Source organism: Lithobates pipiens, unplaced genomic scaffold (genome assembly GCF_037356315.1).
Source record: "Lithobates pipiens isolate NorthernLeopardFrog02 unplaced genomic scaffold, aLitPip1_a1.2 Scaffold_30, whole genome shotgun sequence".
In the NCBI taxonomy this organism is placed as follows: domain Eukaryota; kingdom Metazoa; phylum Chordata; class Amphibia; order Anura; family Ranidae; genus Lithobates; species Lithobates pipiens.
Genome location: NW_027507791.1, coordinates 130,689,089 through 130,715,449, shown reverse-complemented (window position 1 = coordinate 130,715,449; position 26,361 = coordinate 130,689,089). Strand labels below are relative to the sequence as shown.

Here is a 26,361-nt window from a genome sequence, read left to right as displayed (position 1 = left end):
GTACGGAGCTAGATATGAATAAATAGGCGGCATAAGTGGCATGGGAAAAACTGACGGACGGCTAATCTAGACCAGCAGTTCCGATACTTCCCCTCCTAATAGGGATCTTACTTGTTAAGCAAGTTAGACTTATAGAAGTCGTTAGTTATAGGGTAGTGAATGAGAGGGTGCGAGTGGGGAGTGAGTGGAGAAGTGACAAAGGGGGGAGGGGAGGAAACTAGGGATAAGGGGGGGTAGGATTAAGTGTGGGTGATAAAAAGAGTAAGGAGACTTACATTTTATAATGGATATAAAAAGGGACACCACTAATATCAATTCTCAAAGGGAAAATAAACAACTAAAAGAATTTAAAGAACTATTAGATAAACATCAATTGATTGATATATGGAGAGCACAACACCAAAAGGAAAATAATTACACATACTACTCAAATGTTCATGACTCTTATCATAGGATAGATTATTTTTTCTTGAATCAAAGGGGGCTATTGATGAATCCAACAACAAATATAGGAGGATTTTTATGGTCAGATCACGCACCGATATATCTAGAATTAGAAATAACGGAAAATAAAAAAACAAGAGGAAGGTGGAGTTTGAATGATAACCTGCTTAAAGATAAAAAATGTTTAGAGGATATTCAGCGAGCGATAAGGGAATTTCAGTTAAATCATGATAAAGATGATACATCACCCCCCATACAGTGGGAAACTTTGAAATGTGTACTAAGGGGACTGTTCATCAAGCACGGTTGCAGATTAAAAAGGGAAAAAGAGCAAAGGAAAATTCAACTGATGTTGGAAATTGGGAGACTTGAAAGTAAACATAAACAGAAAATGAAGTCAGAGGACTAGATATTATTAAAAGATAAAAGAATTGAGCTGCAGGCCGTGCTTGATGAGGAGTCTCTTTGGTTAAGGGATAGGAATAAAACACAATGGTATCAATACGGAAATAAACCGGGGAAACTATTAGCAAAAACATTGAGAGATCAACAGTCCACAACACCTATAGTAAAGATTTTAAAAACAAATGGTGAAGTAACACATGACCCAGCTGAAATCATAAAAACATTCCAAAACTATTATGATAAACTATATAATATAGAAATACAACAGGAAAATAAAAAAGAGGAAAGGGCAGAAAAGATTCGGAAATATGTTGATGAAACAGCTTTACCTAGATTCTCTAGAGAAGCAATTGAGGAAATGGAAGAAAAAATCTTTAGGGAAGAGATACAACAGGCAATAGCCGAAATGGCCCTGGGAAAAAGCCCAGGACCAGACGGCTATACAGCAAGGTTTTATAAACTATTTCAAAATTTAATTATACCTTTACTTGAAAAAACATATAACTCCATAACCAAAACGCAAACCTTTGCACCTCAGAGTACAGAAGCTTACATTATACTTATCCCGAAACCAGAAAAAGACCATACATTAAGTTAAAACTTCCGCCCTATTTCATTAACAAATATTGATATTAGATTATACTCAAAAATTATTTCTAATAGATTAACCCCAAGAATGCCGGAATATATAAAGTTAGATCAAACAGGGTTTATAAAGGGGCGAGAAACTAGGGATAACATAATAAAGACATGCACGCTTATGGAGCATGTTCAGAGAACCGCCATCCCAGCCTGTTTATTAACTATAGATGCTGAAAAGGCTTTTGATAGGGTGGGATGGCGGTTCTTAGAAGAGGCATTATCACAGATAGGATTGGGCCCTAGGATGCTAGGCAGGATTATGGCATTGTATGCCAATTCAAGAGCCAAAGTAAGAATAAACGGGATGCTTTCAGACTTTATAAAGGTATCAAACGGGACCCGTCAAGGATGCCCCCTATCTCCTCTATTATATGTAATAGTAATGGAACACCTAATTAATGCGATAAGGGAAAATAAAGATATACAAGGGATTAAAATTAAAGATAAGGAGTATAAAATGGCAGTATATGCTGATGATTTATTACTCTATATAACAAATCCTATTATAACAATCCCCAATATAATAAATGAACTTGATAGATTTGGGGAATTAAGTAACTTCAAGGTAAATTACGACAAATCAGAAATTATAAATATTACTTTAGAAGATAAAATGCAACTACTCTTACAAAAAGATTTCCCGTTTAAATGGCAGAAAGAGATGATTAAATATTTGGGCATTATGATTCCGAAGGATCTGAAGCAGATACAGGAATTTAACCATAATGTGATTATACGTAAAGTAATAAAACAACTGCAAAAATACGAAAAAATAACACACTCATGGTTAGGAAGAATAAATATAGTAAAAATGGAATTGTTACCAAAAATTTTATATGTTTTCCAAACGTTACCCATCGTTCCATCTAAGAGGATAATGACAGATCTAAGGAAGGCTATAAATAGTTTTATATGGACAAAAAAAACCTCCCGAATAAAAAGAGAAACATTAACTAGAACAAAAGAAAATGGAGGTTTGGCACTGCCTGATTTTTCAAAATATATGCAAGCGGCATCATTGGATAGAATTATAAATTGGCAACATGATAGTGGAAATAAACAATGGGTAATGCTGGAAGAGGATATCGCAGGTATACAGTTAAAATTCCTGCCATGGATGAGACCTGAATTAAGGGGAAAAGCAAAGGAATTACCAATATTCGCGAGAGCTACTTTAAAAATATGGGATGCGGTGCTCAAAAAAGGAAAGCTATCCTCCAGGAATGGATCCTTGTCTCCATTGATGTCCAACCCGGAATTCAAGCCAGCAATAGAAAGCGTTAGCTACTTGAAATGGAACAAGATGGAGAATATAAGATTGATCCAGATCCTGGTGGATGGAAATATGCCTAGTTTAAGTGATCTTGGATTAGAAATAAAGAAGCATTGGTTACATTATCACCAACTAGAAACATTTATTGAAACAAATATAAGTTTAATAAATAGACCGTTAACTAAATTTGAGCAGTTAATATTAAAGGAGCAGAATCATAAGAATAAACTATCTAAAATATATGTATCACTGCTACCCACAGGAGATATTAGAGATTTAATAGGAATAAGAAAATGGGAAGAAGAGCTAGGAGAGATAATAGCAGAAGAAGAATGGAAAAAAATTCTAGCAATAATTCACAAAACCTCAATGGCGTTAAAACATCAAGAACGAAACTATAAAGTAACAATGGGGTGGTACTGGAGCCCAGTGGCATTAAAAATAATCAATAAGAGCAATACAGATAATTGTTGGAGGTGTGGGGTAGAAAAAGGGACAATGGAGCATATCTGGTTTAGTTGTAAGAAAGTAAAACATTTTTGGTTAAGGATCTTTGAGATATACCAAAAAGTGACTGGAAAAAAACTGGCTCCTGATGTGAAGATAGCATTATTCTCTCTTACGTCAGACACAGTGGACAGGATGAAAAAAGGAATAATACAACATATGACAACAGCAGCTAGAACAATAATAGCACGTAAATGGAAAGAAACAACGAGCCCAACAATATGGGAATGGATATGTGAAATGAACGAAATATGCTTTATGGAAAAACAAATAAGAGAAGAAGGATATACAAATAATCAATTACCAATGGTATGGAAACAATGGGAAGAGTTTAGGTTCTCTAATAGAGTGAAGGAATATTTATAAGGTAGGGGAGGGGGGGAGAGAGGATTAGAGTGGGTAATTAGGGTATTAGAGGGTAGGGGAGATAGGTAAGGAAGGGGGAAAAGTAAGAGAGTGAGGAGGGGGGGTGGGGTTTAAATTTTTTTTTCTTTCTTTCTTTCTTCTTTTCTCTGTGTGTAGGGTAGAATGCTAATAAATGTGTTATATATTGAGAGGGTTTTATGTATGTTGTTGTAAATGAATCTGTATGTATTATGGACAATTTTTGTAAAAGAATAATAAAAAAGGAAATTTGAAACAAAAAAAAATAAAAATAAAAAAAAGAGTAGGTTCAAAAAGAGGGACCCCAAAAGGCTGATTCCCAATCCCATAGAAGACTGCTGCAGTTTCAGTGTTCAAATGGTTGATAGCACCTAAACGCAAGCATCAATGCCTCCAGTTCAGGAGAAAGGTTTTTTATTTTATCTTGTTTTGCTTTTTGGCCACGGTATCCTAAGAGTAAGAGAGCCACCAATTATTTAGTAGGTCACAAGGGCAATCATAGTAAAAAAAAATAAAAAATTAAAATATGAATAAAATATGTTATATTAAGCCCCGTACACACTATCAGATTGTCTGCTGAGTTTTTCCTTCAGATTTACCAAAACCATGTAGTAGAAGGGCCTGCCTGATTGCATACACATTGAAACTCCTAAGGTTTGACCTCATATTATATGGTTTTGGTAAATCTGAAGGAAAAACTCAGCAGACAATCTGATAGTGTGTACGGGGCTTTAGGAGCACTCACCACACCAAGTATGGCCTCTCCTGCAAACATCTAGTATTTGTAAGCCTGAAATCAGGAGACTGTATAAATCAGTAGTTGTCTTAAACCATGTGGAACATCCGATTCGGACAAAAAAGTTTCCCTGTATAGTTGCACCAGAGCCAGTAATCTGTAACAGTGGTGTAATAAAGTTAAAAACTTGGAGGCTCTCTCCAGGTATTAAAGGAAAAAATAAAGATGTGGCCAGACTCTTACCTCTGCAGTCCTCTAAAGGTTTCAGCCTAGTGTTTGTTTCCCAGGTCAGCTGTGCAAAGTAAGTGCAGAGCATGCTAGTTAATAAACTGTTTTAATTATCTCATCATCCGGCAGCTGTGTCGAGCTTTTCACAAGGCTTGCTGGTAAGAATACATGCCCCACCTTGTGGTCAACAATCGAATCTCATTCGACGTGACGTCATTCAAGTCAGCCGAATGGACACTGTGCAGATTCGCCGCCCGCGTCACGCACAAACGCACAACACGCTAGGTCGAAAAATCCGCCAAGCGTCCTATGATTGGCCGGCGAAAAGACACAGGAGACCGCTCCCCCTCCCTGCAGGCCAGCGGAATCCTAGGCAACGCACATTGCCCAGCGTGTAATACACTTCGGGGAGCCAGGCAACCCTAGCCGAACAGGGCAAACGAGGGAGCGGAATCCAACGCATCCCCCCAGACAATCAAAGCGCCGTGGCTGGCACGGGAACAATTTTACCCAGTCAGTCAGTCACGGCGCGAGCGGCCGCATGGTGCCAGAACGCTGTGTCCCCACCCCAAGTCGGACAGCGACCCCCAACCCCGACCCTCTGCAATCACCGTAAACCAAAAGAAGAAAAGAAAGTATATAATAACATAACAATATCATAATTATAAGATCTAAATCAATCATCAAATCAATACTCCTGAATGGAATATTAATACTAACCCTAAGCTACTAGGGTATTCAAATCAAATTTGATTATTGTTTTTTATTATTTTTATTTTCACTTTTACTGAATTAACATTACAGTAGGTGGTAATGTTCATGTATGGACAGTTGGGAAACGGGCAATGTCATAAGATTTTACATCTTTATAGTTCTTATTCCCATGGCAAAAATAGGTTAGCTAATTCCAAAACTACACCTAGCTGTCTACTTATATTCTAAGGGCTCGAACGTCCTCCATGGTGTAGTTTTTTACTTTCTCAGAAATATTCTTGTCTTGCAAAGATCGTTGTCGATCCTCATCAAATAAAAATGTATATGTCAAGTTTCGGGAAAACAGGTAAAGATCTTTTATAACTTAATATTTGTCCATTTCCATTGATGGACAGAAACTGAGACCTAGCCGGAGGACATTGATCTCATCCTTGTTTAAAGTGTGTGGTGTGAGGTTAATAACATCTAGATCAGATCTTATGTTGGAAGGGGAGTGTTGGAGGGTATGTGAAAATTTAGGGTAGAGGTAGATGTGCAGGGAGCAATATGTGCATCTAAAGTGCTCTGACATGTACAGGATTGTAATTGAGAAAATGGAGTGGCATTGCCAAGTGAATTACCCATCGGTATATGATCACTCACATTTGGGCCTGTACTTGTTGGAATTAGCCAGGTTCCCACTATTTTCGATTGAAGTGCTTGGAACTAGTGAAGTATGGGTTTGTGTTTGTGTGTTCAAAATTTGAATGGCTTGCAGGGCAGTAGCCCCCAAATATTTGCCCTGTGGGCCAGTGATGCCCCTTGTGGCTGTTGATGATCTTGTGAAGGTATGTGTGATATGAGAGTGGTATTCGTGGCCAGGGGACGTCTCTTGAAGGGTGTATGAGAACCCCCTCCAAAATCCCGTTTACGTGCACCAGTGGGATTATGATGTCCTTGCAAATTCCCTTTCCGGGATGTGGTCTGTGAAGGAATTAATGTCGAATCTGGCTCTGTGTCCTCATCTGTAGTAGAGTAAACATTGCTTCTAGCTCTAAAGCTACGAGCATTCAGTCTAGGGTGGCTAGATTGATTAGTAGGGTGCCACCTATAGGCGAAACTCTCAGTAAAGGCTAGTCTGTCTTTAATCAATTTCTGTTGTTTTTTAAAAATAATGTCCTTAGTAATTTTTGTCACAAAGTCTTTCACCTCTTGCCACCTTTTTAAATAGAGTGTGTGGGTTTGTATTCTTTCATTCATTGATTGCAATAACAGAATATCCTGATCCAACGAGTTTAATTCCCTACCTCCTTATCATGTTCCCCCCTGATCAGCAGGATTTCTGGAAGTTTATTTATTTCTCATACATATTATATTGTTTTCTTTCTCCCACCTATTGTGTTACAAAAATTAAGAAATTACCAAGAAAGTCTTCTATAAATGGGAAAGAAACATAGTTGTCTCCCTACAGACCAGCAGATATTTATGGAAGAGCCCTGGGGCCATCACAAAAAATATTTTTTTACAGAATTATGAGTTTTAAAAAAAATAATTTTCTTTTCTTTTTGAAAGGTTTGAAAGTCAGAATTCTGAGATTGAAAGTCAGAATTGCACGTTTAAAAGTCAGAATTCTGAGATTAAAATTCAGAATACTGAGATTCAAAAGTCTGAATTTTGAGTTTAAAAGTCAGAATTCTGAGATTCAAAGTCAGAATTCTGAGTTTATAAATGGAGTAGTCTCTATTAGGAGGATTTTAGTACCAATGAGCAATAATGTAGTAACACCCACAGACCATCATTCTGCAGACATACATGTCTTCTGCTCTGTATATGGATATGTAAGTCTATCTTAGTTACAGCACACAGTATAGGGAAGCAGGCAGTGTTGGGTTCTCTGGTTCCTCTATTGTATTAATAGTTCCTTGTTTGCTGTCTTATCCTCCTTCTCTGTTGTCTGCTCCAACATAAAGAACCATTCTGAAAACGTGTGTATTGTGTGTGAGTGGGGCAAAGCTTCCATAGATAACAGAACACAATGGCCAGGACAGCTCTGCACCCCAACTTGTAGAAAAAATTGCACTTTTGCCCCTACATGAGGGAATTGTGAATGGCTAGAAGGCAGCAGGACAATGTATGTCTATGGTCATAATAGATTTATCATGGCAATTACTTGTCTGGACTAATACAGTTGTGTTGCAGACAATAAAACTCATATCAAACATAAAACCCATTACATGGTATACATTGGGCAATAGCATAGGGGTTAAAGTAATGGACTTTCGACGCACTCAGACTTAAATATGGCCTGAACAATAAATTCTTCTTCAAATATCTTTTATTAAGACACGCCATTCGGGTAAAGTTTGGGTCATTGACCACTGAGCTCATGGAATATTCTATTGAAGACCTCTTGTCGTTCCTGGAAATTGCCAAGCTGGTGACGACCTTTTATGGTCGCCTCCAGGTGATGGGAGTAGAACCTTTCCAGAATTCTCATTGCAAATTGCTGTTGACTAAGCCTGAGCTTTCTGAGGAGGACTGGGAAGAGGCAACCAAGATATGTTTTCAGGATATATTTAGTACTGCTGACCCACTGGTACAATTTAAGTTTATACACCACCTGCATTACACACCAGCTAGGCTGGTTCGAATGGGTCTGGGCCGAGATATTGCATGTGCTAGATGTGATATGATTGTTGTTGATTTTGTCACATGTTCTGGACTTTCAGCTTTCTGAAAGGACTTATTTGCCTTTCTTGACCACACACTTCACCTACCAATACCTCACACTCCGGAAGTTGGACTTTTGGGAATCCTTAATGACCATGTCCCTCGTACACACGCCAGGACTTTGTTACGTATACTGTTATTTTATGCATGTAAAACCATCTTGCATTGGAAGGATGTGAGCCCCCTTTCAGCCCACGCCTTCTTTTGCATTGTTCATGGGGTCCTCCCCAAATTTAAATTGATATATAAGAGTAGAGCATGCCCTCAGAAATTCACCATAATATGGCAACCATGGCTAGATATCTTGGAGGATTTCTGGGGGGAAGTCCTCTCTTCACAGCTCTCCCAATGAGTCCTCCACTAATGCAATCCAGTAATGCTATTCAGCAAGATGACAAAATAAATAATCAGAGAATGCCTTATATTAAACTTCCATTGCCAGGAGGAATCCTGCTTTTCTACTGTTGCTATGGGGTCGTATATGCTGCTGGCATGAGTGAGTGTAAGTATGAATGTGTGAATGTATTATGTGGGTTTTTTTGCTGTTTCATACGGACTGCTAAATTGATCTATTCTACGTACTATGCGATTGGTTCTGCTATGTGAACCCTATACACCTGTAATAGCAATCCGTTCCTGTTGTATTTCTGTTGTAAAAACAAAATAAACACATTTAATCACAAAATAAGAGCTAGCATAGTGGTTAGAGTAACAGGTTTATATTGGTAAACTTGTGGATTCTAATCCAGACAAGAGCATGTTTTTTTTTTTTATATTATATTAAACATTTTAAAATATGATTTAGCGAGGGCTTAAACTGTATTTTATCCATATATCTAAACTGGTTTTAAAGTATATTAACAAAGACATTGATAAATTTAGCACACTAAATTGTATATGCTGACTACTATAAATGAGAGAGTAGATATTACTTTTGTGATTAGTGTGACATCTTCAGTTCCCCCGAAGACAGTTGCCAATTTCAGGGCACTGTCCTGGGTAAGAATGTCCCTGGAAGCTGCATGATAACCATCATGCCCCACAATTTAGCCCTGGTCTCTGCATTATAAGCGATTTACCCACACCCCTCATGCAGCGCAGTGTATCTGCAACTTTCCTGGGCTAGCTGCACTAGACTTCTTTAATATATTGCAGGTGTGGAGCACTTTCTGGAAGCGTCCCAAGACTCCTGCATTTAGAAAGCACACCAAACCCGCAGGATATAATAGAAGTCTATGGCTAAGTGCAGCAAAGCTGCAGCAATGCTGCAGGTACACTGCACTGCACTGGGGGTTTGCGTAGCACATCATGGTGAAAGCAGTCCTTTTATACCCAGTGTATTGCTTTACACTGACCTGAAGATCTCTGATTTCCTGCTGCTGGTACCACTCTGGAGACCACTAGCCAAGATAAGAGTTTGAGTGTGGTTGGTATCACTCCACATGGCACAGGAGCTAGCACTACAGAGGAGGCATCAGCTTATGCAGCTCTTGCTCTCTAATACAGCTCCAACTTTACTTTAGTAGTCCCTCTGCACTCTGATGCTCTGGAATGGTGGGTCAGGAAGCTCAAACCGATGATCTATCAGTCACCTTGTTGCGATCTACAGGTTGCTGACCCCGGAGCTAAACTATGTGTGTGAACTACAATGTACATGCACACACAAATATCTCCTCTCTGCTGATTGGCAATAAATAAATAGATACTAAAGCTACTGCATTAACGGGTTCCCTTAAAATATAATAAAAGTATTTTTATAAACTCTGTGTGTTATTTGTTTATCTCTGCATTAGTGGTCATTTCTATTATATTATGGAAGTAGGATCTTCCTGTAAGGGCCCATTCACTCTACATGTTTGAACCATAAGTTCAGAGAATTCTTCTGTCAGACAGTGATCTGTAAACATGGGACGAAAGTCGCCAGGTTCCTAATTTTCGGATAATTTTTGGGATGTGTGTACCCAGCTTTGGGCAAGGAGGCTGCGGGTGATAGAGAAGAACTGCAATAAAGCTGCCAGTTTGGCGGTAACAGATGGTGGAAAGCAGTTAGGTTCGGACTCCAATTAGGATCGCTAGGCTGGCAGTGACATCAAAAACTTCTGGCTTGAGAAAGAGGAGGTCCAATTGCCCCCAATCACCTAACCATACCCCCTTACAGTTCTGATATCACTTCCAGAGAAGGGATCCTGACTGAAGATGAATCTAACTGCTTTACACCCAACACCATCTGTTACCACCTGGAAGTCACAGAGTTGTTTGCATCCCAAAGTGATAGCGATTCTTCCCTCTCACCCGTAACTTCCTTTCCCAAAACTGGGTACACACAGGCTAAAAATCATCTGACAACATTAAGATCGGCAGGAACTTAACAACTTTCGGCCCATGTGTACAGATGACTCTCCAAAAGAATTCTGTGAACTTATTGTTCAAACATGTAAAGTGAATGGGTCCTTACAGGAAGACCCACCTTCCATATATCAATAGAAATGATCACTAATGCAGATAAAAATAAATAACACTTTTATTGAAATACAAAAACCACGCTGAAAAGTGAGGAAACGCACCTACTCACAGCCACTGACATCCCAGACTAACACCCTTTCCCCCCCGCCACTAACAACTCAGGCTGATAGACCTACTCCCACAGACTGACAACTTCCACCACCAACTTACTGACAGACATCTTCCACATGCACACTAACACCCCCTCCCATAACTCCTAACACTAGGCCAGACCCCACCTTCCTGTTACTGACACCCCACACTGACAGAACCCCACCCCCAATTACTGACACAAACAATTAAGGCAACTATGGAGGTGACAGAGATAAGCAGAGAGCCTACAGCTCCAGCCAGGCTGACTTGACCAAAGTGCAGGCAGATTTAAAAAACATGCCACAGCAAAATGCATCATACTTCGTTTTGATGCAGATGAACCCGCGCAAAAGTGCATACACTGGCAAGGTGCATGGGGATGACAGTCAGAATTAATTGCACTTTTGCTTGACTGCAAAAGGTCTGTGTGTTTTTGTGTCTTGCAGGAAAGCATGTGATTTAGCACGTGTTCCTCCAGTGCACAAATATGAACCCATCGTAAAAGAGGGCAGAGGGTGAGAAGGTCTGAGGAGGAGAGGAGAGGACTAAAGCTCAGCTGTCCCACCTCCCCAAAGTACACAAGGATCATATGTTCTTTACATGGTGTTTGCTCTGATTAAAGGCAGCTTCTCCTTCTTGCCCTTTCTGGTCATGTGATGTCACATGACAAGGGAAACAGGAGGAACGGCAGTGTGCTTTGTGCTCTGTGTCACTTCCTAGCGGCGCTGTGCTAAGACTGGGCAACCTCTCTCTTCCATCTACAGCTGGTTGGAGGGAGGAGGAAGCAGACTCCTCCCTTCAGCAGCCATCACACATTGCGCCTTCTAATGTGTGACGCAGTCATTCCTGTGAGTGAAAAGCAAGATGAGTGACCAAATTCTAGCCCCTCCATTCGACACTCGGGACACATGTCCCTTCTGCCCCTCACTTGTCCCGGACTGGCTTCTCCTGCAGCGCAGTGCTGGACAAAGGTGGATAGGTAGGCAGCCAGCCAATCAGTGAAGGGGAGATATCGGTGTGTGCATTGTAGTACATATGCACAGATTACCTTATAGTGCAGTTGTGAGGCATGATGGTTATCATGCAGCTTCCAGGGACAGTCACCTGAAATTGAGAACTGCCCCCATGTCACCCTAATCACCCTCATCACCCTAATATATACATAGATGTGTAAAAAAAAATCCCTACTCTCTAATTTATAGTAGTCAGCATATACAACAATTTTATCACTATGCCTTTGTTAATATACCTTGAAATCATTTTGGATATATCAATAAAATACAATTTAAGTATATACTGTATATAGATATACATATCAAAGATATATGAGGTTAATTGTCCGTAAAAACAACTGTATTAGTCCAGACAAGTAATTGCTATGATCGATCCATTATGGCCATAGACACATATTGTGCCACTGCCTTCTAGCCATTCATAATTCCCTCATGTAGGGGCAACAGTGCAATGTTTCCTGCAAGTTGAGGTGCAGAGCTGTGCTGGCCATTGTGTTCTGTTATATATGGAAGCTGTGCCCACACACACACACACAATACACATGTTTTCAGCATGGCTCTTCATGTTGGAGCAGATGACAGACAAGGAGGATAAGACAGCAAACTGAGGAACTATTAATACAATAGAGGAACCAGAGAGCCCAGCACTGCCTGCTTCCCTATACTATGTGCTGTAAGTAAGATAGATTTACATATCCATATATAGAGCAGAACATATGCATGTCTGCAGAATGATGGTCTGTGGGTGTTACTACATTATTGCTCATTGTTCCTAACATCCTCGCAATAGAGACTACTGAATTTATAAACTCAAAATTCTGACTTTGAAACTCATAATTCTGACATTAAATCACAGAATTCTGACTTTGAATCTCAGAATTCTGACTTTGAAACACATAATTCTGACATTAAATCTCAGAATTCTGACTTTGAAACTCATAATTCTGACTTTAAATCTCAGAATTCTGACTTTGAAACTAACAATTCTGACTTTAAATCTCAGAATTCTCACTTTGAATCTCAGAATTCTCACTTTGAAACTCAGAATTCTCACTTTTAATCTCAGAATTCTGATTCTGAAACTCAGAATTCTGACTTTTAATCTCAGAATGCTGTAAAAAAAATTAACTCACAAGTTTGACTTTTAATCTCAGAATTCTGACTTTGAAACTCAGAATTCTCACTTTGAAACTCAGAATTCTCACTTTTAATCTCAGAATTCTCACTTTTAATCTCAGAATTCTGACTCTGAAACTCAGAATTCTCACTTTTAATCTCAGAATGCTGTAAAAAAAAAAAATTAAACTCACAAGTTTGACTTTCCATCTGAGAATTATGAGTTTGAAACTCAAGCCCTATACACACTATCAGATTTTCTGCTGATTTCTTCCTTCAGATTTACCAAAACCATATAATATGAGGTCAAACCTTAGGAGTTTCAATTTGTATGCAATCAGGCCGGCCCTTGCACTACATGAAGACAAAAACCAGCATAAAATCTGATAGTGTGTATGGGGCTTAAGAATTCTGACTTTTAATCTCAGAATTTTGACTTTTAAACTCAGAATTTATTTTTAAATAAATGTATATTTTTTTTAAACTCAGAATTCTCAGCAAAAAATTTTTTACATTTTTTCCATCTCAGAATGCAGATTTTTTTTTTATAATGGCCTCTGGGCTCTTCCATAGATATTTGATAATTAATCTATACCATATAAAATGTGGTTAAAAGACAACACTGTATAGTGAATTTGAACCAAATCTGTTTTGTTGTACCAGAGCTTGGTTCAAAGCTTCTGTTTGCTTTAAATAAAGAATCTATTTAAAAAAATAATAATAATAATTGACTAGGCTGCCATAACATCTATAAATGTTATGGTAGGCTATGGCAGGTGTAAATATTTATTTTTACCACTTAAATCCCATATATGATGTTTTTAGGATTGGGTAGAATTATAAAGGGCCAGTTTAACTAAAAATGAAAAACCCATTGTGGGCATCCACAATTTTGTTTCAAATCCATTCTTTATTATTTTTATAATAAACATTAACCAAACATATCCATTTACAACAACATCATACAACATTATTACCAAAACACAAAACACTTTACTCATCATTTATCACAAAAAACAAAAAACCAAAAAAAAAAAAAAAAAAAAAAAAAAACAAGAAAACAATAATCCACCCTTTCTCCCTCCCCTCCCCCCTCCTCTCCCTCCTTCCCCTTTTCTTTAAATTATAAATATTCTACCATTCCTTTTGAGGACCGAAATTCTTCCCATTTCTTCCACACTATTGGTATCTGGTTTTTTACATAGCCTTCTTCTCTTGTTTGTTTTTCCATAAAACATATCTCGTTCATTTCGCATATCCATTCTGATATTGTTGGACTAGTTGTTTCTTTCCATTTACGTGCTATTATTGTTCTGGCTGCTGTTGTCATATGTTGAATTATCCCATTTTTCATACTATCCAGTGTATCTATCGTAAGAGAAAACAATGCTACCTTTACGTCTGGGATTAATTCTTTTCCCGTCACTTTTTGGTATATCTCAAAAATTTTTAACCAAAAATTTCTCACTTTTGTACATCTATACCAAATATGTTCCAGTGTTCCTTTTTCTATCCCACATCTCCAGCACTTATCTGTGTTTCCTTTATTTATTATTTTTAGTGCAGCTGGGCTCCAATACCATCTCAATGCCACTTTATAATTTCTTTCTTGATGTTTTAATGCCGTTGAGGTTTTATGTATTATCCCTAAAAAAAATTTCCATTCTTTTTCTGTAATTGTCTCTCCCAATTCTTCCTCCCATTTTCTAATTTCTATTAGGTTTTTAATGTCCCCCGTGGGTAGCAATAGTTCATATATTTTAGATAGTTTGTTCTTATGGTTTTGGTCCTTTAATATTATTTGTTCAAATTTAGTTAATGGTCTAATTATTAAATTTTTATTTAGCTCCATAAATTTTTCTAATTGATAATGTTGCAACCAATCATTTTTAACTTCCAATCCGAGATCAATTAAACTTGGCATTTTTCCATCCACCAGAATCTGTACTAGTCTTACATTCTCCATCTTATTCCAAATTAAATATCTTGCCCCTTCCAAAGCTGGCTTAAATTCTGGGTTGGACATCAATGGAGTCAATGGTCCAGTTCTGGAGGATAGTTTTCCCTTCTTTAGCATTGCGTCCCAAATTTTTAGAGTAGCTCTCGGGAAAATTGGCATTTCCTTTTTGTTTGTTCTTAATTCAGGTTTTATCCAAGGTAAAAATCGAAGTTGTATTCCCGTAATTGTCTCTTCCAACGTTACCCATTGTTTTTTTTTCTTTATCATGTTGCCAATTTATAATTCTAACCAATGATGCAGCTTGCATATATTTTACAAAATCGGGCAATGCGAGCCCTCCGTCTTCTTTTGTTCTGGTTAGTGTTTCTCTTTTTATTCGGCAGTTTTTTTTTGCCCATACAAAGCTATTTATAGCTTTCCTTAAATCTATCATTATTTTCCTAGATGGAACGATAGGTAATGTTTGGAATATGTATAATATCTTTGGCAGTATCTCCATTTTTACTATATTTATTCTACCCAACCATGAATATGTTATTTTTTCGTATTTTTGCATTTGTTTTATTATTTTACGTATGATCATATCATGATTTAGTTCTTGTATTTGTTTCAAATCCTTCGGAATCATAACTCCCAAGTACTTGATTGCCTCTTTTTGCCATCTAAACGGAAAATCCTCCTGCAAGAGTATCTGTAATTCTTCTTTTATTGTGATGTTCATCATTTCTGATTTCTCATAATTTACCTTAAAATTGCTTAGTTCCCCAAATCGATCTAATTCTTTTATTATATTAGGAATTGTTATGATTGGATTTGTTATATATAATAATAGATCGTCCGCGTATACGGCCAATTTATAATCTTTATCCTTAATTTTAATCCCTTGTATGTCTTTATTTTTCCGAATTGCATTGATTAGATGTTCCATCACTATTATATATAATAAAGGGGATAAGGGGCAACCTTGGCGGGTTCCATTCGATATCTTTATGTATTCTGATAGTATTCCGTTTATTCTTACCTTGGCTCTTGAATTGCCATATAATGCCATAATCCAGCCTAACATTTTTGGGCCTAATCCTAACTGTATTAGTGCCTCCTCTAAGAACCGCCATCCCACCCTATCGAAAGCTTTCTCAGCGTCTATGGTTAATAAGCAGGCCGGGATGGCGGCTCTCTGGGCATATTCCAACAGAGTACAGGTCTTCATTACATTATCCCTAGTTTCCCGCCCCTTTGTAAAACCCGTTTGGTCCAGCTTTATATATTCTGGCAAAATAGGGGTTAATCTATTAGAAATAATTTTTGAATATAGTCTAATATCTATGTTTGTTAATGAAATAGGGCGGTAATTTTTACTTAATGTATGATCTTTTTCTGGTTTGGGGATTAATACAATGTGAGCTTCTGTACTCTGTGGTACAAAGGTCTGTATTTTCGTTATAGAATTATATGTTTTTTTAAGTATGGGTATGATTAGTTCTTGGAACCGTTTATAGAACCTTGTTGTATAACCGTCTGGTCCTGGGCTCTTTCCCAGGGCCAGTTCGGCAATTGCCTGTTGGATCTCTTCTGTTGTGATTTCTTCTTCCATTTTCTCAATTATTTCTTTAGGAAATCTTGGTAACGCTGTTTCGTTAATATATTTTCTAATTTTTTCTGCCCTTTCCTCTTTTTTATTTTCCTGTTGTATTTCTATATTATATAGTTTATCATAGTATTCTTGAAATGTTTTTACAATTTCAGTTGGATCATATGTTATTTCCCCATTTATCTTTAAGATCTTTACTATAGATGTCGTGGATTGTTGTCCTCTTAGTGTTCTTGCAAGTAGTTTTCCCGTTTTATTACCATAATAGTACCATTGTGTTCTATTCTTATCTCTTGAACGAAGGGACTCCTCATCAAGCATGGCTTGCAGTTCAATTCTTTTGTCTTTTAGAAGTATGTTATCTTCTGATTTTAAACTCTGTTTATGTTTTCCTTCCAATATCCTAATTTCCACCAATAGTTGGTCTTTTTTTTGTTCTTTTTCCCTTTTTATCCTACATCCGTGCTTGATGAACAGTCCCCTCAGTACACATTTTAGAGTTTCCCATTGTATAGGAGTTGAGGTGTTATCTCTATCATGAATTAGTTGGAATTCCTTTATCGCTCGCTGTATGTCGTCCTCACATTTTCTATCTTTAAGTAAATTATCGTTAAGGCTCCATCTCCCCCTTGTTTTTTTATTTTCCATTATTTTTAATTCCATATATATTGGTGCATGATCTGACCATAAAAATCCTCCTATTTCTGTTGTTGGGGACATCAATAATCCAGATTGGCTCAGGAAAAAATAGTCTATTCTATGATAGGAATCATGAATATTAGAATGATACGTGAAGTTTTTTTCTTTTAGGTGTTGTACTCTCCATATATCAATCAATTGATATTCATCTAGTAATTCTTTAAATTCTTTTAGATGTTTATTTCTCCTCTGGGGATGAGTATTAGTAGTATATATTTTCATATCCATTATAAAATTTAAGTCTCCGCCAATTATTGTTATTCCTTCTACGCTATCCATTACATTTCTTAAGATTTTTATCCCTGACTCAATTTGTTCATAATTTGGTAAATAGAGATTAATGATTGTAAACATCTTGCCAAATAGTTTTAACTTTACAACCAAAGATCTTCCATCTTTCCCTTTATGCTCCTGAATTATTTGATATAACGTATCTCTATGAAATGCTATTGATACCCCTCTTGACTTGGAATATGGAAATGTATCATGGATCCAATTAACATAATACTTACCGTATATACTCGAGTATAGGCCGACCCGAATATAAGCCGAGGCCCCCAATTTACCCCCAAAAAAACTGGCAAACTTATTGACTCGTGTATAAGCCGAGGGTGAGACATGCCTGTCCATCCCTGTGTGTGTGTCCGTCCATCCCTGTGTGTCCGTCCATCCCTGTGTGTCCGTCCATCCCTGTGTGTCCGTCCATCCCTGTGTGTCCGTCCATCCATCCCTGTGTGTGTGTGTGTCCATCCATCCATCCATCCCTGTGTGTGTGTGTCTCCATCCATCCATCCATCCATCCCTGTGTGTGTGTGTCTCCATCCATCCATCCATCCATCCCTGTGTGTGTGTGTGTCTCCATCCATCCATCCATCCATCCCTGTGTGTGTCTCCATCCATGTGTGTGTGTGTGTGTGTGTGTGTGTGTGTGTGTGTGTGTGTGTGTGTGTGTGTGTGTGTGTGTCCAGCCTACCTTTGTCCCGAGCCTCCGTCCCGTGCCTTGCCTCCTTGCCTCCGTCCCGTGCCGTGCCTTGCCTTGCATCCGTCCCGTGTCGTGCCTTGCCTTGCCCCCGTCCCGTCCCGTCCCGTGCCGTGCCGTGCCTTGCCTTGCCTCCGTCCCGTGCCCTCTTCGTCGGCGGCCATTGTAAAATTCAAAAGCTGCGCCGCCGCCTTCGCCTGTGATAGGCGGAACACTGAATTTCCCAGCAGCCTGTGTTCCGCCTATCACAGACGTCGTATCATCCTCGTCCGTAGTACGAGGATGATACGATGTCCGTGATAGGCGGAACACAGGCTGCTGGGAAATTCAGTGTTCCGCCTATCACAGGCGAAGGCGGAGCCGGAGGCGCGGCTTTTGAATAGAATGGCCGCTGTCTGTCTGCTCGACACGCTGATCGAGCGGGCAGACAGCGATGACTCGAGTATAAGCCGAGGGGGGCACTTTCAGCCTCAAAAAAGAGGCTGAAAATCTCGGCTTATACTCGAGTATATACGGTATTAGTTAATTTCGGAATATGCTCTGAACGAAAATGTGTTTCCTGGAAAAGGATTATATTTACTTTTTGTTTATGGAAGAAGTTTAAAATTTGACTTCTTTTTGAGGGAGAGTTAAGGCCTCTTGCATTAAAAGAACAGATTTTTAACCCCTCCATATTAAAATTTCTAGAGGGGGTAAGTTATCCCTTAATATTCAAGGGATCTCACAAGGTAGTGGAAGAAAAAAAAAAAAAAAAGAATTTAAATTTCACGTTACTTTCACTCAATCCTAACGCTTCTATTAAACAATTCACCACTTACTTCACTCTTTCCTACATTTGCACTACTCTATAATGACTTAAAAAAAAGTCTAACTTACTTAACCAGTAAGGTCCCTATTAAGAGGGGGGCAGTCGGAACCGCTGGTTTAGATTGGCTGTTCGTCAGTTTTTCCATTGCTGCCTAATTTTTTTTATCTTCATCTATTATTATTACTTCTAGTGTTAAAAGCTCATATCATACTATATATCATTAAGCTTCTTCGTTTTTTCCCTTCTTCTCCGTGACCCCAGAAAGGGAAGAGGAAAAGAAGAGAAAAAGAGAAAAAAAAAGGTTTCCCCTTCCCCTCTCTCTCCCCCCCCCCATCCCTCCCCAGAGCCCCCGTCATAGTCGGGAAAAATAGGATACAAGGAGACATACGGATGGGTCATTGGGAGGGAGGGAGAGGAAGGAAGAGAAAGAGAAGAGAGGAGAAAAAAAAAAAAAAACACAATAATTTCCCCCTGTTATCGTATATTCACTCATTATATCTTTACTGTATTTAAAAAAAAAAAAAAAAAAAAAAAAAAAAAACAGAAAGCAAAACCCCAGCCCCTTTTTCCCGTATTCACTCATATCTTTACTGTGTTAATATACCAAAAAAAAAAAAATTAACTTATATACATACATCTATATATGTACTTATACATGTGAGTACCTTCTCCCTCCCTTCCCCCAATATCTTTGTCCTTATAATTTCGTGTGTATAATTCCAAAAAAAAAAAAACACACGTGTACATACATCTATGTTTGCATAATTATATGTGTGAATTCCTATTTCCCTCCCCACTCCCCATTTTTACTTCGTGTATAATACAAAAAAAAAAAAATAAAATAAAAAAAAAACCCAACCTTGTTTTCCCATATTCACCGTATCTTTACTGTGTTAGTATACCATATTACATCCAAAAAAAAAAAAAAAAAGAAAAAAAAAAAAAAAAAAAAAAACCCCAACCCTGTTTTCCCATATTCACTCGTATCTTTACTGTGTTAGTATACCATATTACGTCCAAAAAAATAAAAAAAAATTAACTTATATACATACATCTATATATGTACTTATTCATGTGAGTATCTTCTCCCTCCCTTCCCCCAATATCTTTGCCCTTTTCGTTTCGTGTATATAATTCCATACAAAAAAAAAAAACAAAAAAAAAAAAACCACACGTGTACATACATCTATGTTTGCATATTTATATGTGTGAATTCCTTTTTTCTCCCCCCTCCCCTTTTTACGACCCTTTTTACTTCGTGAATAATAAAAAAAAAAAAATAAAAAAAAAAAAAAAGGACTCTTACATCCTGATCGGTCTCCCCATCCCCACCCCCCCTTCCCCTCCCTTCCCCTACCCAGTTCCGCAAGTTCTTATGTTCTTATTGCTAATTTTCTATTTGATTTTGGCCAGTCTGGTAAGTCTATTAGAGGTAGACCAAGAATTTTTACAAATTCAGGTAAGTCTTCTGGGTTCCTGTAGGTAGCTATCAACCCTTCATATTGAACCTGCAGTTGAAATGGGTATTTCCATCTATACTGCAAGTTCCTTTTTCTAAGTTGTTCCAGCAGGGGTTTTAATGCTCTTCTTCTGTCCAAGGTGTATTTGGAGATGTCCTGAAAAAATAACAGTTGTTTTCCCTCATATTCTATATTTTTTTTTTGTCTTGCTGCCATCATTATTTTGTCTTTTGTTCGTGCATAGTGCATCCTACAGATAACATCTCTGGCCTCTCCAGGCTCTATCCTTCTTGCTCCAGCTACTCTATGCGCACGATCAATCATCAGCTCTTCCAAAGATAGGTCCCCACCCAGATCTTGAAAGATCCCCTGCATCACCGAAATCAAGTCTTTTGGAATCACATTTTCACTCAAACCTCTAATCCTTATATTGCTTCTTCTGCTTCTATTTTCCTGTTCATCTATAGCATTTCTAGCTTGCATTAGATCTTTTCCTTGTTCCTGTATTCTTTCTTTTAATTGAGCCATCTCTTGCTCCATATTAAACATTCTTTTATCCATTTTCCCTATTGTTTCCTGTGTTCTTTGAGTGGAAGCTTTAATCTCCTGGATCTCAGCTTTATAGGAGTCCTCCAACCTATGTATATATTGATCCATGTCCGATCGAGTAGGAAGGGAGCGGATATATGTTTTTATGTCCCAACTTTCATTATCGCCCTCTTTTTGTTCTATTAATAAGCCTGTTGTCTCAATTGGTGAGCTATTCCTAGGCTGATTTGTAGTTTCCTCTCCTGATATTCCCAAAGATGTTGATGCTTCTGCCATTTCTAGTAATTCCTGCGATATTTGTAGTGATCCTATTGTATGTGATGATTTTAATAGTTGTTGAGGGGATTGAGATTGATCCTGAGCCTCTGTCTGTGGATGCATTTGTTGAAAAAATTCTTTAATATCCGTTGTTTGGGTAGCTTGAGCCCCTGTGGCTCCTTTATTTCCACCCTCTCTTTTATCCCTTTTATTTTTTTGACTTTGGGGTGTTCTATTTCCCTTCTTAGGTGCCATAACTTTAACTTTCCTTGGCCTTTCTATCTTTTCTATCTTCTGCAAAAAATCGTTATGATCCCTTTAAGGAAATTGTAGTATATTTCAGTAATAGCTTTATCTTACTCTTTGGCAGTCTTTGGTAATCTTTCAGATAGCAACTGTATCTCAACCATATCTAGATAGTATCTTTATATATATATTCATAATAAAACAGTCCATGAAATTCCATATGTATATCACTCAAACCTTTTTCCTTGTTTGATTGCTTAGATCTTATATACGTTAATTAGGCCGCCATATCTTAAAACCTTAGGCATATCTTTGAGCCAGATCTAAATTAAGTTTGCTTCAGATTTAAATATAAATGCAGTTCACAGTTCACATAGTCCTTACTTTATTTTACTTCTTGTTTAGTATTTAAAACTGTTGTTACATCTTACAACCGTCTCTGGTTCCTCGCTGTAGGTTTTGTTTTTACTTCTGCTGTCACTCAAGCATAAAGAAAGGAAACAGTTTACCTTCGCATTTTTCTGGCATTCTAATCAGTCCTGGGGTTCTCCGAGGCTCTTGCTCTCTGCCTCTCAAACGTGGCTCTCCACAGCCCCCCTTGAGACCCTTCCCGATCTCCGCCTGGATTCTCCGGGACCGCCGCCGTGTGGACGGTCAAACGGCCGGCAGCGCCGGTGGTTGGCTTCCGCCCACACACCGCCGCTAACGCCGGACCTCCTCCACCTGCTCGGTTGCGTCTCGCTCCACGGCGCTCCACGGGTTGTCTCTGTATGACTCGGGCGAGCTCGGATCTCCTCGGGCCGACTCGGATTTCTTCGGGCTTCCTCGGGCTTCCCTCGCTCCTCCTCCTGCCGAGGTCTCGATGATATGGCTCCGGATAGTGCAAGCGTCCACTGTAAGCTTTGCAGACGTAGTCAATCGGATGTAATAGGCATAGAAGCGTGTACAACGACTCCCTCGTCTTCCTGGTGAATTACTGATATGAGCTTTTCCAAGCTTTCAAGCCATTATTACCAGCTGTAGCAGAGGCAGCCTTGGATCCGCTCTACGAAACAGCAACCATCTCTCCCAGCAGCTCCGCCCCTCCCTTTGCAGCGGCATCCACAATTTTGAAGCCACCATATTTCTTGTGTTCCTTCTCTCTTTGGACCGTTTGATATCATTGCCAGCTTTGGGTTGTTTAAGGTCCTCCTGACTACATTCTGCATATTATATATAAAAAAATGATTTTCAGGGCCAGTTCACACCATAGAAAGTCCGGATATGTTCCAGATGCTTTTCTGCATGCGCGTTTTTGATGCATCTTTGATGCAATACATTGCATTTTTTCTTAACCTTAAATAAGGACATTTGTGTTTCAGTGAGTTTTTGATGCATTTAAGTGTGTTCCAGTGCGTTTTTGATGTGTTTTACAGCATTCCAGTACAGTCCAGTTGAGGAAAAATGCAGCATGTTCTACTTTTTTTTCTGGAACTGCAAGCACTGGTGTGAACTATCCCACTGAAAACCATATAACCTACTCACGCATTTTTAACACACTGGACTGCATGTGGTGTGAACTAGGTAGTGAAATAAACAAAAAATCCAACCTTCATACTAGCCACAGCAACTGTTTTGGCCAGGCTCCATGAAGGGCAGAAATTTCACCAAACTTCATGAGAAGTGAAAGAAATTGTTAAACTTTCCAGCATCACCAAAAGTTTATGTCAACTAACCCTTTAAATGTGTATCTTGTTGAAAATTCTATAACATTGCCTGTTGTGGTACGTTGTCCATGCCCCTTTAAGGCTCAGTTCACATTAGTACGTTTTGTGACATTGCACGTGATTCGCATCACACTGCTGTGATGTCTGTGCGATGCGAATTCAGCCATGCAGATTGTATGGCTGAATTTGCATTGCATTTGGACTAAAGTCATGCGGGACTCTTTTTTTTGGTCCGCATGCGATCCCATGCGATCCAATTCATGTTCCAAATTGACAGTTCGCACTGCGATATGTCAACTGATCTGGGGGTGTCATTAACTTTGTATTGACAATCCCAGCGGGTTGCATATAGCAGTGTGAACTGTCTGCGAGTCGGGTGCCGCATCCACCCCAATGTGAAACGAGCCTAAAACATACAGTATTTCAAGAATAAGACTTATAATTTTTTTATTCGTTTATTAGTTCCTATTCTCCTCTTGCAAATTCAGCTGCATATTACTGTGTATTGATATACATTTGTTTAACTATTTTAACAGCAATTCAGCAAATTATTAGAGCTAGCCCAGGAAAGACAGGCAACAGAACTGAAAGTCCTAAAGGAATCTACAGACGGGTAATGTTCCAGTCCTGTTTTCATGGAGATTTACTGTGACATTCTGAGCATGTTGTTAAAAGAGGCCTTATAATGTCAAGAAAGAATGAGATATTTCCTTTTATTATGACCAATGTTTACTTGGGGAAAGCATGGCATATAATATACCCAGTTTATTAGTTTTGTGCTTTAAAATGTTGAAGTTTGATGGTGGAATGCCCATAATGATCAAATAAATTTAAATTAGACATATGCACCTAATGTGCTAAAGCAGTGTGTATCATAAATATTTGCCTTTTTTTCTTTTCTTTTTTTTATAAAATACTGTTTTGCCATCTTTTTTTTATATTTCAGGGATGCTGATCTCCTCTAGCTTCTTTAAGCCACTTCCTAACCACACACACTCACATTTGCACAAACTACACATGATTGTTTGTCTCTAATGCCACGTACACACGACCAGACTTTCCGGCAGAATAGGTCCGACGGTTCCGTCGGATAGTCAGATCGTATGTGGGATAGTCTAAACCTTTTTTTTTTATTCAGACGGACCTAGAAATAGAACATGTTTAAAATCTGTCTGATGGACTCAATTTCTATCGGGAAAATCATTCGTCTGCAGCTATTGGCTACTGGCTATTGAACTTCCTTTTCTAGTCCCGTCGTACGTCATCATGTTCAAAATGAACGGACTTTCGAACGGACTTTAGTCTGTTTGTGTGTGGGCATATCCTTTTGTTCCAAAGTCCGTCGTAACTCAGTCGAAAGTCTGTTGGGAAGACCGTCGGACCTTTTCTGACGGAAAGTCCACTTGTGTGTAGGCGGCATAAGAATGATTGTAGCGGAGCATATCTGTGCAATGTGTGTTAATACAGCTGGTGTTAATACAGCTGTATGTAGTCCCCATGAAGGGCTCATGTAAGGTTGTGCCAGGCTAGGCAACATTGAGAAAAGAAGTCATATGCTATAGATGGTTAATTGTTTTAATATTTAGACCTAAAATATTACTCAGAATAGCGTTTAAGACTGCATGCACCAAAATATTCTTCACAGTAGGAGCTGTGAAAATGTGTAATAGACTTCCTTAACTAGATGCTGACCGCCGGCCATCAAATGACGGCCAGGCGGCGCACCTATTGTGGCGGGAGACCGTCATATGACGGCCTCCCGTTTAAACAGGGAATCCGCGCGATCGTGCGCGCGCATCCCTGTTTCTTCGGTGGCGGCGTGTCACGGAGACACCGCTCGCCACCGAAGGGGGTGAACAGCCATTGGTTATGGTTGTTTACCACGTGATCAGCCGTGATGAAGTCACGGCCGATCACAGATGGTCACACCCCGGCTGTGCACGGCGCATGCGCGTGATCGCGAGCGCGCTGCGTGTGCACGTCGGTGGCGGCGTGTTCCCCGGGAACACTGCTCGTCACCGACGCTGGTAAACAGCCATTGGCTGGCTGTTTACCCACGTGATCGGCTGTGATCCTTTCACAGCCGATCACTAAAATGTAAACAAACCGCGGTAACGAGATGTTATCGGGTTGTTCTCCTCCTCACACACTGATCGTGTGTGAGGAGGAGATTGCGGTAACATCTCGTTACCGCCTAGTGTACACCAATCACCCTGATTGCCCCCCCCCCAATAAAGAGGACCTGTCATCACCCCTCATAGTACCTGTCAATCACAGTCCATCAGAGTACCTGTCACAGTCCATCAGAGTATTTGAGTACCTGTCACAGCCAGAGTGCCCGAGTACCTGTCTCAGTCCATCTGAGTACCCGAGTACCTGTCCCAGCCCATCAGAGTACCCGAGTACCTGTCACGGCACATCAGAGTACTCGAGTACCTGTCCCAGCACATCAGAGTACCCGAGTACCTGTCACGGCCCATCAGAGTACCCGAGTACCTGTCACGGCCCATCAGAGTACCCGAGTACCTATCACGCTCCATCAGGGTACCCGAGTACCTGTCACGGCCCATCAGGGTACCCGAGTACCTGTCACGGCACATCAGGGTACCCGAGTACCTGTCACGGTACATCAGAGTACCTGAGTACCTGTCACAGTCCATCAGAGTACCCGAGTATCTGTCACAGTCCATCAGGGTACCCGAGTACCTGTCACAGTCCATCATGGTACCCAAGTATCTGTCACGGTTCAACAGTGTACCCGAGTACCTGTCACAGCCCATCAAAGTACCCGAGTACCTATCACAGCCCATCAGAGTACCCGAGTAGCTGTCACAGCCCATCGGAGTACCCGAGTACCTGTCACAGCCCATCAGAGTACCCGAGTACCTGTCCCAGTCCATCTGAGTACCCAAGTACCTGTCACAGTTCATCTGAGTACCCGAGTACCTGTCACAGTTCATCTGAGTACCCGAGTACCTGTCACAGTTCATCTGAGTACCCGAGTACCTGTCACAGTTCATCTGAGTACCTGTCACAGTTCATCTCAGTACCCGAGTACCTGTCACAGTCCATATGAGTACCTGTCACTGCCCTTCAGAGTACCCAAATACCAGTCACCAAGCCATCGGAGTACCTGTCACCAGGCCATCAGAGTACCCAAGTACCTGTCACCAGGCCATCAGAGTACCCGAGTACCTGTCACCAGGCCATCAGAGTACCAGAGTACCTATCTCCAGCACATCAGAGTACCCCCGTACCTATTTGCAGCCCATGTCTCATAGAATATACGTTGGGATGTTTGCTTTCCAAAATGGGGTCATTTTGTGGGTAATTTCACTG

General features: G+C 39.5%; 1 protein-coding gene across 2 annotated transcripts in view; it reads left to right on the top strand.

Annotated features, from left to right (window-relative positions):
* PLCB2 (phospholipase C beta 2) overlaps positions 1 to 26,361 on the top strand; it is a 384,423-nt gene that overhangs the window by 310,790 nt on the left and 47,272 nt on the right. For both annotated transcript variants that reach the window (XM_077464867.1, XM_077464866.1), the window contains exon 28: positions 23,559 to 23,635. In XM_077464867.1, the coding sequence (XP_077320993.1) occupies positions 23,559 to 23,635 (77 nt within the window). The remainder of the gene's footprint in view (positions 1 to 23,558; positions 23,636 to 26,361) is intronic.